At 45.7% G+C, this 15,680-nt stretch overlaps 1 protein-coding gene and 1 long non-coding RNA gene across 5 annotated transcripts in view; one reads left to right on the forward strand and one right to left on the reverse strand.

Annotated features, from left to right (window-relative positions):
• The window catches only part of LOC138504385 (uncharacterized), a 597,102-nt gene that overhangs the window by 327,890 nt on the left and 253,532 nt on the right, over nucleotides 1-15,680 (forward strand). For both annotated transcript variants that reach the window (XR_011279831.1, XR_011279832.1), the window contains one exon: nucleotides 10,367-10,521. This is a non-coding gene — a long non-coding RNA (uncharacterized lncRNA). The remainder of the gene's footprint in view (nucleotides 1-10,366; nucleotides 10,522-15,680) is intronic.
• MYO5C (myosin VC) overlaps nucleotides 4,764-15,680 on the reverse strand; it is a 1,282,854-nt gene continuing 1,271,937 nt past the window's right edge. For all 3 annotated transcript variants that reach the window (XM_069624842.1, XM_069624843.1, XM_069624844.1), the window contains one exon: nucleotides 4,764-10,503. In XM_069624842.1, the coding sequence (XP_069480943.1) occupies nucleotides 10,351-10,503 (153 nt within the window). In that variant the 3' untranslated portion in view covers nucleotides 4,764-10,350. The remainder of the gene's footprint in view (nucleotides 10,504-15,680) is intronic.

A 15,680-nucleotide genomic window follows, 5' to 3' on the forward strand; every position in this document is an offset into this window, starting at 1 on the left:
AGCGGCATGGGCGCGGGCACACGGCCCACCATGCCGGCAATAGCGGCATGCCGTAGACTGGAGGAGATCACAAGTGAAGCGGACATGCAAATACCGGCTTCATGAAGGCGTTGAAAGTGCTTACCGGCATGCCATAAATACCGGCATCGCAGACCAACCGTAAAATGCCTTGAGCAGTGTTCCCAACTGCCACAGGTGCACACAATCAGCACAGGTGGAGGCAATGGAGTCTGGCCCAGTACAAAAGGAGCACAGCCACACACCACACCCCTTCCCACACCAAGAATATTCCAATAGTAGTAGCATTACTGGAGCTGGAGGACATGCTTGCATTGCCACAACATCAACAACAGCCGGCACCACAGAGGAGACGCAGGAGGAGAAGGAGGGTGAGACAGGCCCAGCATGCCCCACCAGTGCAGCCACCGTTACCACGCAGGCAGCCCCCAATCCCTCGCATCAGAGCCAGTCCTTTCAACCTAACCCCTGAGCAGATCCACACCCTGTACCATCTGGACCAGGACACCATCACCACCATCGTGGACATGATACACAACGACATTGTCAGCCTCATTGAAATAAGCACCGCCATCCCCCCTCTACTGAAGGTAGTGTCTGTGCTCCACTTCCTTGCCACAGGCACCTACCCGCACACAGTGGGGCACATGCATGGCATATCACAACCCTTATTTTCTCGGATTCTAAACTATGTGCTGAATGCCCTCCTCAAGCACACAAGGGACTACATATCGCTACCACGGACTCCACAGGAGATATTTGATACAAAAGTTGGCTTCCATGCACTGGCAGGCATGCCAAATTGTGTAGGTGGCCTCGACTGCACCCACGTGGAGTTGGTGGTCCCGCATGCCATGGAGGAGGTGTACCGCAACCACAAGTAATACCACCCCATCAATGTGCAGATGGTATGCAACGCCAGCAAGATCATCACACATTGTTGTGCCCGATATCCTGGACAAACTCATGACTCTATGGCCCTGCGGAACTCCACGCTACCACGCTACATGGAGTGACATGCTGGACAACGTGCCTGGCTGCTTGGTAAGTTGTAGGACTGGCACATGGCATTGAAATGGGGGGAGAGATGCACACACCACCATGGTGTCAATGTTGATGTTACTGCACGATGTGCACATCACCGAATACTGTCCCCACAAAGCATCACTAACGGTACATGACACCCAAATCCCATATGAATGAAGTAAGGTCGACACCTATCACTACATGACTAACAGGAAACCACCCCACATCCCACAACACGTGCACCACTCATCAGCGGCCCTCATCCTCCTTAACGCCATCCACACCATGCAGTGCATATGCACTATGTTGCTGTCTCCAGCATATCACCACCCAGGACAAGCATCACTGGGAGTGCATCAAACTGAACCAACTAGGGAATCCACTGTCTGTCACAGGGCCGCCACAACCACAGGAGTGCTGCATGTCACCATGGGAATGATCTGCGCTGATTGCCCAGAATACTGCCAACACTCCTTCTAAGTAAATCTCACAGAACACAACACCTCACAAATGTCACACTAACACAGCTGTATGCGTACACGATGCATGAGCTACAAGACGGCAGAGCACACCGTGTATCATCTTGAAGATGCAACCCACACCATAAGTCCATGGCACAGGACACATTGAGGGAGTGAAAATGGCGTAAATACATCCAGGGACATGTGCATGTGGCCAACGATAATCTGCAGGCATGTGTGACTTGTTCAGCTGTCCATCATGAATTGACTAACATTTACCTTTTATTGCCCCCCATGCAGGTGATAGTGGCTATCCCTTGAAGCCGTGTCTCCTCACCCCTGTCCGAAGCCCACAGAACAGGCACGAGGAGGACTACAATCATTCCCATACCCGTACCCGTGTGGTCATCGAGCAGACCTTTGGCCTGTTGAAGGCACGATTTCGCTGCCTCTGCCGGTCGGTTGGGGCACTCCTCTACAGGCATGAGAAGGTAGCCAAGATCATCATGGCATGTGTTATGCTGCACAATATGTGTATCCGCCGGAACGTGCCCCTGCCCCCTGACATTGAACTGCTACCACCTGGTGATGATGAAGGAGATGAAGAAGATGTTGCTGGACATCACTGCGGTGCCGATGCACAGGAGGGATGCTGTACGCCAGTCAGTGATTGCACAATATTTCTGACACACATGGCAGCAGAGGGTAACATGATAGTTGGACAGAGGGCACTGGGTGTGGGGGTACATGTACACTATGCACTGTATATGAATAAATGACACATGCGCAATGATGAATGTCCACTCAGGTCTTGCTTTTCACACAACGGGTGTATTAAAAATAACAATGTTGATGAAAGTGCAAAAACCCTCCACCACCCTCACCCCCCTCCGCCTCCCCCCACAACTCTCCCACACACCCTCACCCTCCTCCCACAACTCCCCCACACAACCTCACCCCTCTCCCCCTCCCCCTACAACTCCCCCACACATGTCCCATCAGGTCTCCAATGCCTACATGAGGCTGCCCTGACTATCAATTGGCACTCCCTGGTCCAGGGGGCGGCATGTCTTGCCGGCGCAGGGTACGTGCCAACCTGCGGAGCGGGCTTGTCTGAGTCGAAACTGGATGATGACGGTGTGGCCACCTGCTGGGATTGGGTAGCCGGATGCCCTGCCTCCATGGCATCCACTATGCGGCCTAAAACCTGGCAGAGGGCCGAGACCTCCTCGCAGAGGCGACTGGTGTTGAAAGGATTTGGCCATGGCGGCGGTGTTCCTGGTGATGGTCCTGCCTAGGGAGTCAAAGTTCTCACGCCACTCCTGTCTGGCCAGTCTGTTGTCCTCAACAAACTGACGCACAAGGGCAGTCAGCTGTTCTGACCGCTGCGGCCCTGAGGGTGCACCTGTGGAGGTTGTTGGTCCCTGGCTGTTCTGCTCAGCCTGCTCATCCTCCCTGCTTGTCAAAATGGGACTTAGGAGCCCTTCCATCTGCTCCTGACCAGACAGCTCCGGGGTGGTGGGGTGGTCAGTATCGAGGTATGATATTTGGGGGGATGCCGGTGGACTTGACCGCTGCCAGTAATTCTGCCAAAATACCCAATGGGCCTCATTACGAGGTTGGGGCTAGTCATGGCGCTATAAGCGCCAACACTAGCACCAATAACGGGACCACGTCCACCCTCGTTCAATGGGGATTTACCGGTCCAGTCCGACCTTGGCGGGACCGGTAAATCCCCATTGTAAAAGCCATTCCCCATTCCATTTGAGCCCCCGTAGGGCTCAATGGGAAGGCGTCAATAACGGTACTGCAAATTGCGGTACTGTTATTGACCCCGGTATCCCTTAACGGGTCCCGTCCATAACGCCTGGTAAAACTAGGCATTAAGGGAGGGACCCGCTAAGGGATCTCGGAATAGGACGCAAAGGGATTACCAGCACCGGTGTCATTACCGGTACCCGGTATCCCTTTGCGCCCACCTCAGAATGAGGCCCAATGAGTCCTATGGGCTCCAAAAATGGGGATTAACACCACCTACCACCACTTGTAATCCATGCAGTAAATCCATGGAACCAAGTGGCGGTAACAGTAAATCAGTTTAGTCGTATTTTGGTGGATTTACCACCAAACGTGTAATGAGGCCCATTTTGTGGATGCTCTGCATGATACATCGGGAAGTTTAAGCTATCCAAAATGGGGCCAGTAACTCACAGACGTACTGACTTCTATAGTAAAGATTGTATATTTCATTAAGTTGCACCCCAAAAGATCCCATTTCTTTTGCCACATTATGTTCTAAGATGGAAGCAGAACATTATGCTTTGTTTTTCACACAGAGCTCATTTGACTATCCAGAGCGAGGTTCTAAATCACATTCATGAGGAACAAAACGCAACACTTTCGCTTGAGTTTAGATAACACAAAAACAGCCACTCTGTGATTCTCACTGGCTTGTAATGTTAGTCTACTTTCTTCGATAAGCTGAATTCCCAAGCCTCAGTATGAAAAGCACAGAAAGCACATTATTTGCTACGAATGCAAAAATATCAGCAATCAAAAAGAAGCTGGAACTTTGAAAGAGGATGGTTGATGTTGGCTTTACTGGAGCAGTCCCATTACTAGCAGATACTCTAGAGGAGAGTGAATATGACCTTTCATTAGTTGCCAAAGTGATAACAAATCACTTGATTTCTCTCAGAACCAGCACAGACAGAAAAATACCTTCCAGAGGAAAATTCTAAACTCAATTACTGAATGGTACAGCCTTTCCTATGGTGGGAGGGGCCCATCTCCCTATAGACCTCTGGGAGGAACTGACAGCGCTTCAAAGTCACTTCATATTGGCAAGTAATTTAAATAAAATTGCCTGTGGGAGGATGTTAGCTAAATGAGTCAGCTGATTTTTCAGTTTTATCCAGGTATGTTGTCAATGTGCTGTTACCTTTCAGCTTCTCATACCTTAGTGCGATTGGATTCCGAGCTATTACAGCCCTAAAGACGAAGTATCGTTCAAAGCTGGAAGTGGATGGAAACTTGTGGCTGGCTATTGCAAATATTAAACCACTTGTTGACAGACTGGTTGCAGAAACACCATTCACACTAATTCTGAAAGGTTCCATTGGCAAACCTCCAAGTGACTTCATTAAAATGTCAGCGTTTTTATATTTGAGAAAAAGTCATAACACCAAGTGTTTGTGAAAATATATTGTAGGTCGGTAATCTTGGCTTAATCTGTTGTGAAAGATAAACACACAACACTTTTCTACTTCAATTCTTTTGGATTTTATTAAAAACCTCTGCTTGCCATGTTCAAAATTCAATACAGACATTCACCTTCAAATGTGCGTTAATGCAAATAAGCATCATTTTGAAAAGGGTATAAAGAGTTTGGCACCACCACCACCATTTGGGCACCATTATACACAAATGCATAATAACCACTGGAAACTGAGTGGAATTTGGACTCCATGGATCCAGGGGTGAGGAGGCTCTTCCCCCATACAATTATCTAAGGCGGGTCTTGGGATCAAAAGGTTTGAAGACCACTGGTTCTAAAACTAAATTGGCATACTTTTAATGGTAACACAAATGTGTATTTGTACAAGTCTGTCTCTATACGGCAAAGAAGACAATCTGATGGTGTGGACTCCGAAGGTCAGTATGGGTACCAGCACCTGAAGAGAAAGGATAGTGTGACAGGAACTCCCGTGTTAACGCCTACCTTTACTTGTAGAGGGTGGAATATGCATAGGAGGTGGTTCTAACCTATACAAGCAGCAGAAACAGTCTTAATGGATAAGTAACATTTGTCTTACTGAAAATGCACTGAAGAAATGGTCCTGCTCCTTTCCTGCTCCTTTCAATAATATGACTGTGTACAGTGCTTCTTGGAATAGTATTTTTCAATTTTAATAAATACAAATTGTGATTAAAACTCAGGGGACAAATCACATATCGAGCATCAAATATGATTTGTGCGACTTAGAACAAAACAAGACATCACCGGTCGCAGGATGTTTTTCCTTCCATAGTCTGTAAATATTGTACTTCACTAATATTTAATGTTGAGCACTTTATCTGATCTGTATCATTCCTAGTCAGTATACCAATAGGACTCCTACCTCACCTGCTATTTATGCCACAACAATTTCTTCTCTAACCAATGTAAGGCACCCATGTATAGGATTCCTTGTTTCTGTATTGTTACTATTGCAATACGTTTCTGGTAAAAGCACTGTCTAGTGGCTGGCAGATGGCAGAGGGGTCGCCCTCCTTGGGCCACTCCTTCAGTCCCGGGGCACCCACCATACCTCCTGCTGGGTTTTTGCAGTGCACTTCCCATTAAAATCAAGATGCATGCAGAAGTGAGTGGTGGTGGCAAGTGTGGAACCCTCAGGTTGCTTCTCAACCTGTCCTCTAGACCTGATGTGGTTCTACCCTACCAGAACGAGGGAGGGGGTGGGGGGGGATCAGCTTCTCCTCCTGTAAAAGTTTAAAAATAAAAAAGTCCATATGCGTTGTGATGAATCACGGAGTTCTGTTTCTTCTCCCCAGGGGGGAGTCTTTGCCTGTGAGGCTAGGGAGGCGAGTCCACTCTGCAATCCCCTCCCGAGGGGTAGAGGTAAGCGGGACCTCACTGGGATAGACTACCCCTCTGGGGATAAGGTCTTACGTTCTTATGAGGAACTCCCAAAGCAACACATCACTAACCCACCTTCAAAACCATCCAAAGCCGAAAGATGTAAAGAGCAAACCAGAATCTGTTATTGTCATCCAAATGCACTAATTGTACCTGTGAAGGAAAATGTATGTTGTATTGTGACAGAAAAACCACTGGAAGAATACAGAGCATGAATTAAACAAAGAAGAAGGACTTTCATATTACGCCAGGTAAGTCCCACTACAGCATCATAAGAGTAAGAGGAGGAGACATTGAGAGAGAGAGAACCTGTGAGTTTCGAATCAGCTCGCACTGGTACACTGAAGGAAGCTTGGACGTGCGGCATTCGATGCTAAAGAGAAGCTCAAGTGCAGCTTCTGGCGCACAGCATTGGGAAGGAGAGATGACACGAGAAGCCAAGGTGGACGCAAGGCGTCCTGAGCATGAGCGAGAGACAAGTGGTGATGTGACTGCAAGCAAGCCTCGGTGGACCAATGAACAACGCTGATATCACTTCTATTGGGTATCGCAGAGCGAACCGACAAAAGAAAGAACTGAGAAATCGTATGTGGAACCACAGAAGAACCGAAAAGCCAACCTGACAAGCGGAATAAAGTGTCCAAGCCTTTTAGAAAACCCAGTGACGTTATCCATGAACAACCCAGGTAAAGTGGAAAGTGACCGAAGATCACGACTAGAAAGCTCATACTCATTCCAGTCGAGATAAAGTATCAAAGGAAAATAAGGACAGTGAAAATCATTACTGGAATGCCCACACTCATCCCAGTCAAGATAAAGCATCAGGAGTAAATAAGGACAGTGAAAATCATTACTGGAATGCCCACACTCATCCCAGTCAAGATAAAGCATCAAGAGTAAATGAGAAGCGTGAGAATCATTACTGGAATGCCCGTACTCATCCCTGTCGAGATAAAGTGTCAAGAATAAATGGAGATAGAGAATCACTACTGGAACTCTAATACTCGTCCCATTTAGGTAAAATCTTAAATCTGAAAGAAGAGAAAAGAATAAACTTGTGCCATGAAAGAAAAGGGACAAACATTACTAGAATAAGAACAGAAGAGAACAAGAAGGAAAGAAAGAGTAATCGAGTGAAAGACATGGTGGAACCTTGAAGAACTCAGTATCAGAACTGAGTGATTTAATAAAAGTAGTTATCAAGAACTACCTAAGGATACTTTACTGAATTCAACTTGGTGATGAACAAGCTCACTGGAGAAGGGAGTCATTCTTCTTGTTCTAATAGTGGAAGGGTTAGGGGAGGTTAATTTGGACAGTGGATTTATCTTGATTTGGACTCTCACTGATGACTGACGTGCACCTTAATTTTGTCAGGTAGGAAACACCCTTAGCACAGAGAAAGATAGGAGTTTTCACCTTTCATTTAATAAATACAAGCAATGAGATGGAAAATCATCAGAGTCTGTGTTCTTTTTTTGACCCACAATAGCGTGCATGATTGAATGTAATGTGTGTGTGTGTATGTGTGTTTGTAACCGCTCGCAATAGTTTCAGTGTATCCGCATGTGAGTGACTGAGTATCTGTGCATGAATGTGTATATTTATGTCACGGGTTCAATCTCTCTTGTCCTTTGCTTCTTGTCTTCATTCCTCAGAGTCCCCAATTCCCAGGTTTCTGGACCCCATGTGGATCTGCACATTAAGCCTATGTAAGAGCAGAAGCTGTGGTACAGCATTATTGCACAACACCCCAGACCATCCACAGAGCTCACTGTAGTCTGAGTGGGCCAAGAGGCTTTGATTTGTGTCCTTTGCTAGTTTCCTGTCTTAGGCTTGTGGCATCTGGCACTGTCTTGCAACTTCTTGTCCTCTCCTCCATGCCGCTTTGCTAGGTTCTCGTGCCTTGGGGACATCCTGTGCCCCCATATTCTCTCCTCTCTTGCCCATCTCTCCTCCCACGCTGCCTTGATGCTCTGCCATGTGTTAGTACCTCCACCCCTATTTGGGTGAGCCTTCTCCTTATCGTCTACTCACTATCCTTCGGATGTTCTCCAAGTCTTTCCCCAAACCCCCCCACCCCTCCTTCCTCTCCAAATTCCTCTTCAATCGCCTCCCTCTAACCACCTTCTACCCATGTAAATATCCTCTAACACACACCTGGCATTCCTTCCAACCTCCTATTTTCCTCCAGTCTCTTCTGCTACCTCCTGCGATGTTTCCTTCCAACCTCCTCTATTGCATCCTTCTAGCCTGCTCGTTATTGTGTCCTAATTTCCCATTTCTGTCTTCATCAAATCTCCCCCTCTGCTCCAACACAGACCTTTCTGCGTTTTTCCTTCCAACCTCCTCCCTCCGCTCTGCCTCTCTTTCGCATCTTTCGCCACTCTCTCTGCCTCCATTCACCCTCACCTTTCCCCAAAAACCTGTCTTTTTTGGGAGCCTAGTTCCACCCCTGGGTTCACCCTCCATGAGTGTGTTTGCATATGTGTATGTTAATGAGGACAGTGTGTGGATTGGTGTATCAGGTATCAGATATTCAAATCAGCTGTTTGTAATCAGGGGAAACTACCCTGCAGAGCACTGCAGACCTTGTTTAGGCTCCTCAACCATCTTAGTTTCCATAACTGAAATCTGCTGCACAAGCCTATGTCACGCAGACATTTTGCCACTGTGCTCCTTTTGCAACCAGCCACAATCTGCTCACATTTGGAGGATTTGTCAAACTTACACCTACTGTCCACTGCTTGGGTAGCCCCAGATGATGGGGTATGAAGAGCATGTCTTTCACCAGTCGCCAGTGGGAGGGAGAATTTCCCAATTTGGCTTGGAATGGTGTCACACCATGTCCGATGCTTGGGCCTTCCAGTTTATTCACCAGGGAAATTGTCTACCTTTCATTCAACTCCACCCAGATTATCTTCTTCCCATTGTCTCAGTACTCTTTTGCCTCCAGACAGTCTCCTGTTGAAGGTGATTTGTCAGCTTCGGGTGAAGGGTGTGATCGAATTTCTACTGCTAGTTCCCAGGCATGACAGACCCAGAGGTGGAGTAAAGGCTTGATGGAGCAGTGGCGGTGTGGGAACCATGCTAATGAAGGAGATCACAAGCTGGAGATGTGCAAGGGCTATGACAGAGCCAGAGAGAAGACTCGCAAATCCAAGATGCCTGATTAATCGTGCGGAACAGAAGAGGAGCATGGGAATGTGATACTCATGTGAGAGACACAGAGATCAGGAAGGGGGGGCTTCAGAACAACAGATGTCTTAGCGAGAAATCAGAATCAGAGAAAGCATTCATAGACAAATGAGGACTGCTATTTTTGGAACAGTGTGTCAGTGTATTCCTTGATAAAGCTGTCTGGAAAGTGTTCAACAGGCGCAATAGGGTATTTTTTATGATATTCAAAGCTTAGGTGTGTTCTTTTACTGATCACATTCATCAGTTAATAAAGGAACGCAACTGTGAATGTGAGTTTTAGAATTAACGAGGATATTTGTCCAACTTCAGTACATTTTAGATCCTAAGGCGTCATCTAGTCCATTATTCTAGAACCGCTTCTGATAGAGGACTATATTTTCTATCCTTTATTTTGCATCCTGACGGGTCTTTGGCATCACCCATCTTTCTTGCAAGTAACACTTACATTTGACGCTTTCCCCTAGTGAGGAATTATACTGTATAGTGATGGACCGATTTCACACTTCACCTTCTATTGCATACAAATACCTTTCTAACAATATTCTACCATGTGATGATCCCCACCATGCTACTATGTTAAGCATCTAATCAGTTTGACTCCACAACTTGGCAATGTCAGAGCTAATTCTTTGGTGTGCCGTTTTTTGATTGTTGGTGTAATCTATAAAATGTACTAAGCACATTTCTAGGACAAGAATAAAAAAAGGGCTTTAATGTTATAACATTTGGACCCAAATACATAAAAAACAGAATTTGCACAGTGTCATTAAAGGCAATTTAAATAGAAGTACCATGGTATTCATGGCCCAACATTGCATACAAGATAAATCAATTTCCCTTAATATTACAGAGTAATTGAAAGTTGTGGACTACAGCATTGAATAATAATGTTCTTTGATCTCGTCTTTGTCCATGACCTTCCCACAAGGCAGTGTACAATGTTCCTACTAAGACAGCAGGTCGTCAGTCACCTCTGAGTAAAAGTTTTAAAATGTTTTTCTCTTGTTAAATTCTTGTCAAGAAACCGAGCTTGAGGCTGCTGGGGATCTGCACCATTTCCAAAGCATGTGGAGACGGGTTGAATGGGAACGTCACTTGGAAGAGATATTTGCTGTCCAGCATCAGATGTGGCATATCCTCTCGATTGCTTAACAGAGACTGGAAGATAAGCGCATTGTGAGTATTTATGTGCACTTTGGTTGTAAAACAAGGTAACATGGGTGCTCAAGCAGGATGGTGAGACCATGCTCCAAATCATTGAACTTGAATATCCATGCCCACATTGAATTGGTTGACAAGGTTCAAATATTATTTACTGTTTCAAATGGGTTAGTATATACAATCTTACATGTATTTCTTTATAATCCAAGAATTGTTCCACATCATGCTGTGCAGGGGAGGATTTTAAAAACACTTATGTGGAAATCAGTGCTACACCAAGCAATTAAGGCATGTGACAAATGGCATAGCACATGCCCTAAAGCAAATGTTTGTTAAAGCGTCAAACGTCCAAGCATCTAACGTGAATTAAAATGCCATAAAAAATGGACTTCCTCTACTTGGAAGGTGCTGAAATGGTAAAAAGACAAAAAGTCAACATTTCTTGAACAGCAATCTATTTTTTTCTAATTTGTTTATTGTGATTGGTTTATTAAAACTTTTCACAAAAGATATTACCAAAATTGACATGTAGCATGCATTTTGCAATACAACATTTGAGAAAACGGCAAGAAAAGTCACAAAATATCATTTTAAAAAGTCAACTTCGAGAATCTTTTCTAAAAAGCTAAAAGCTACAATTATTAGATGAGTTTCATTGCCGTTTAATATTCTTAACTAGAAGTCATTCTGTAAAAGAGAGAGTTCATTGTGAACAAATTGTTTTAAAAAATGAAGACGAGTAGGGCATAACACTGTACATTCTATGAACAGATGCAACAGGGTTTCGAACTCAGCACAATCAAATCTACCTCCTCTTTGCTCTCTAGGTATGTTCTGCCTACAACCACTAATCTTCCTGATAGGATATCAATTCAATTTAAGGTGTACAAAAACTAGTATCCAATTCCTGTTAGGGAACTTCCTTAGATATTTAGGAAGTATTTAGTGACCAATCTAAAAACTTTAGTTTCTTCTTAACCCCAACAGGATTTGTGTAGAGGTCCAGGGCGGATGTATTTACAGACTCTAGGATGTTTACACATTCTTGGATCCAGCAATAAAGCACAATAGATGCCCTAGATTGCATAAGACCGAAAACATCCATATATAATGAATTGGTAGGTGGATCTAGAATATTTCTGAACAGCAACAGTTTCTCCCACTTTATTAAACACTGGATTGAGGAGAAGCTGAGTTTGTATATGAGGACAACCATAGAGACAGCATTGGGGAGTTTGAGAACTCTCTTCCAGAAAATGGATTGTATTTTGACCCAGTCAATCAAAGGACTCACACAGACAGGCAACTGGGGACGTTATTCGTAAAACACAGAACAAAGAGGAGGTAGAGGGGAGGACAAAGACACACACTGTCGAATTTAGGAGAGATTCTTTGTCTTAAATTATGAAACACAAAGAGAATGATCAGGAAAAGCAGAATGTTTAAACCAAAACATCTGTTCTCTTTTCTCAAAGGAGGTCACAGGAGAATATTTGAAGATGTAATGAACCAAGGTGGTTGCTGCTAGCCAAGTCACCAAAGTGCCCTACTGGAGCTTTACATTCTTAAGATGGAAACATAATGTCAATAGACGCAATACAGTCTAGATCAGGGGTCTGCAACCTTTGCCCATCCAGATGTTTTTGGCGTTTAAGTGAAATGATCCCTCACAATTGTCTATCCTGACTAGGGTTGATGGGAGTTGTGATCAAAAACATCTGGAGAGGCATAGGTTGCAGACCCCTAGTCCAGATGATTAAATTGAGATAATCAAAGGTGATAGGAAAGTGGGTAGCTGCACCACAATCAAACTGTATTTCTACTTCGATTTGAAACAGGCAAGGTTCTGGAGGAACAAAAGCATAAACCGCTGGTTTATTGCAAGATTTCCCGACGGTTCCTGTTCTATCACAGGGCAACTTTATTTTCTGTGCTGGTATAGGAACTGCAATTTCATTCTGCAGATCTTCTCTGTCTTATGCTAATTTACTATGTACCTCACTGAAATGTATATCATCCTGTTAGAACAATGGCTACTGAAGCATCTTTATCCTTGCAGTGTTCTTGGTCCAGGTCTTCTCAGAATGGGATGGTATGCCCCAAAAAGCCCTATTGGAATTTTCAAAATCTCTGAATTTTATTGACAGTCAACATTTCCCACCATGTGTACATTGCATGTTTAATATTCGATTCTGTTTCCAACAATGAATTCTTAAGACTACAGGGAAAGTTTAAGGAAAATTTTAAGAATTGCGGCCGCAAGCTTTTGATTTTCAAATATTTGTTCTATGCCACTATTTTTATCATCTTGTGATAGAGACCACTCACCATAGCTTCAGTAATACAATAAAGGCATACGCTGAATTTAAATTTAAATCTGTTCCTTACATGGATCAATAAAACATACACGTTTGACACTTGACAATAAAAGTTTGACCCTAACACCAATAAATTGACAAGAAGATGCAAGGAAATTAAGCCGACTTATGGCTAGGAGAGCAGAAGGATAAGGAAACCCTCTGATACTCCGATCCTCCCACACACAACTAGTATTTTTTTGTTACCTCAAGATGCACACATCCCTTCAAATAAGCTGCATATCAGCCACTTTTACTCTGTAAAAACAGGCAAACACCTCCAAGAAAAAAGGGAGAAACCCAACAAAGTCTGCTTCTACACCTTCAGTTCCTGTAGGAAAGGAAAGAGTTCTAGTTCTGTTATTGCTAAATCTTATATGGGGCCCTGGAGGAGGGCTCAATTGTGGATAATGTTCACAACTTTTAAAAAATGTATTCTCCTGATAAGCCGAGGATGGAGACTGTCATGGTTTGGAATAGACAGCCATGAGATGGGAGCCAGGTTAGTTTATTGGTTGACAGATAGGTTATACGCAGTTCTAGTAAACTGTGTTATTTCTCAAGAAAAGGTGGTGACACTTGGTGTGCCACAAATATCATTTCCTCACACAGCTGTTATTCAATATGCAGACAAGTCCATAGCCTTGTCAATCCTCTTTGGCCTTCATTCAAGATCTGTCATAGATGCATCATAGAAAGTGAAAATGAAATGACACATTGTGGTCTCATAGCTTAGGGCACACGAGTAAGTGTGCATTTTTCAAAAATAACCAAACAGGAGAAGAATGATGGGTTTCAAAGTGGTTAAAGAATGTGACATGGCCGGGAGCGCTCGAGAGCCGTGCCAAGATGGCAGCTCCAGTGTAAGCACTCCACTCACCCGCTGCAGATCCTGCAATTATCCTGAGCCATAGCCTTTTAGGTGTTCTGAAGTATACCACAGATGATGCGGAAAAGCCAAGGCACCCGAGGCTGGTGATTCCAAGGAAGCTGGCATGGTGCTGAACATCGACGCATTTGCTGTGGGGCCTAGAGCGAGGATCAGGCACCCCCGAGAGGCACCACTGTGATACGAGTGGTGCGGGCCAGCAGGGAGGCGGTGGAGAGTCTTGGCCCAGGAGATTGATGGGCCTCCGACTCCTGGACACGAGCTGGGGCGAATGTATCTGTCACCGACGCAGCAGGCAAGCCAGTTTGCACCGGAGGAAGAGTGTCCTGGGACACCGGACGAAGAGTGTCCTTGGCCACCGGAGGAAGAGTGTCCTGGGCCCGAAGAACATAAGCCACACCGAACACGTGGAAGACCCAAGAAGTGTGCATCACCTGGACCTGATGAGCTGCAATACCCACTGCTTGGTCTAATCCACCTCCCGGGGACTGGACAGGGCGGGGTTGGGCCTTGACCCGGCAATGAGGCCTGGAGATTGGGGAGCTGCGGTTTCCGTTCACCCCGTTCTTTCTTGGAAGCCACAGTGAGCAATACCTTGCTGCGGGAGCTGGCAACGCAGCGCATGGAGCTAATATCCTTGGCCGGGGAGTACGGGAGTGCAACAGTGGAGTCTGCTCTGACTGCACTGGACGTGCTGAGTGATGAACAGTAATGCAGTGCATCACCACCACCAGCTCGGGCTGATATCCAGAGGTTTGTAGAGGTCGGGGGCCTGGAAGGTAGGTGCCTCTGCAGTGTGTCATGTTGGCCTGGTAATGATCTCGGGGCACTGCTGGGGCGCTGAGAGCCCGCTCCTTTGGACTCCGGCAACAGAGGGCGAGTAAGGAGGATATACTCAAGTGGTGTGCTCACTTGGAGTATTGAAGTTGCAACAAGCCCCCCTACTGTGACTGAAGGCCATTTCATCATGCTGAGGAGCTCTTTCTTCTCTTTCCTCCTCTTTCATTTCCTCATTACCAAATTGACTTGAGGTGACAGAAGCACACTAATTCATAGATGTGCGCTCCTGGCTGCATTAAGGGCAAAGAGGAGGATAGCGCAGAGTGACAGGCGACTGCAGACTACCTGTAGTGTGCGGTTCCATTAACAAGAAGCGCTGCACTAATTGGCGGACTCTACCTAACAAAGGGCAGAAGGGCGAAAACTGACAAAAACCAATCTATGCTCCCATATGCCACCCCCTCTCAGCACAAGCACTTAAGGCGGGGAACTCTAGACATGGAAGCTGAGCGGAAGCCTCAGTTGGGGGCCTCCTCAGAGGCTCTGCAGGACATAGTAGGCATTTTAACACAGCTGCAGGCAGGCATTCACTTGTTAAACAATAGGCTTGACACCCTTACCTGTAAAGTACACCATATGCGGGTCAGGCTGAATAAACATGACGACAGCCTCAATGAGTCTGAGCAACGCCTGTCCGCTGTTGAGGATGAAGCTGCGACGAACTCAAGAGAAATGGCTCAGCTGAAAAAAGCAGTTAAAGAGTTGTCTGAGAAGCAGGATGACTTGGAGTCTAGATCCTGGCATAATAACCTCAGGATTTTGGGGGTTTCTGGAGGCTGCAGATAGAAGTCCCAATGAGCAGCTGGTAGAGGTGATACTGCTGGAAACACTGGCTCAAAATGGTTTCTCGGCGGTCGAACGAGCCCACTGTATACCAAGAGGGAGGCTCCCGGTATCTCGTGCGCCGCCTATGCCCATCACAGCCAGGCTTCTAAACTATCAAGAGCTGGGAACCCTCATGTACAAATGGGACCAAATCCACCTTTTCCCCGACTTCTCCAACATTTTGCCGGCGTCCAGGAGGAACTTTATCGAAGAAGAGGCTCAAGACGAAAGGGTTAAAGTATGCCATGCTTTTCCCAGCATGG

The sequence above is a fragment of the Ambystoma mexicanum genome, chromosome 11 (genome assembly GCF_040938575.1).
Source record: "Ambystoma mexicanum isolate Mex_15411 chromosome 11, UKY_AmexF1_1, whole genome shotgun sequence".
In the NCBI taxonomy this organism is placed as follows: Eukaryota; Metazoa; Chordata; class Amphibia; order Caudata; family Ambystomatidae; genus Ambystoma; species Ambystoma mexicanum.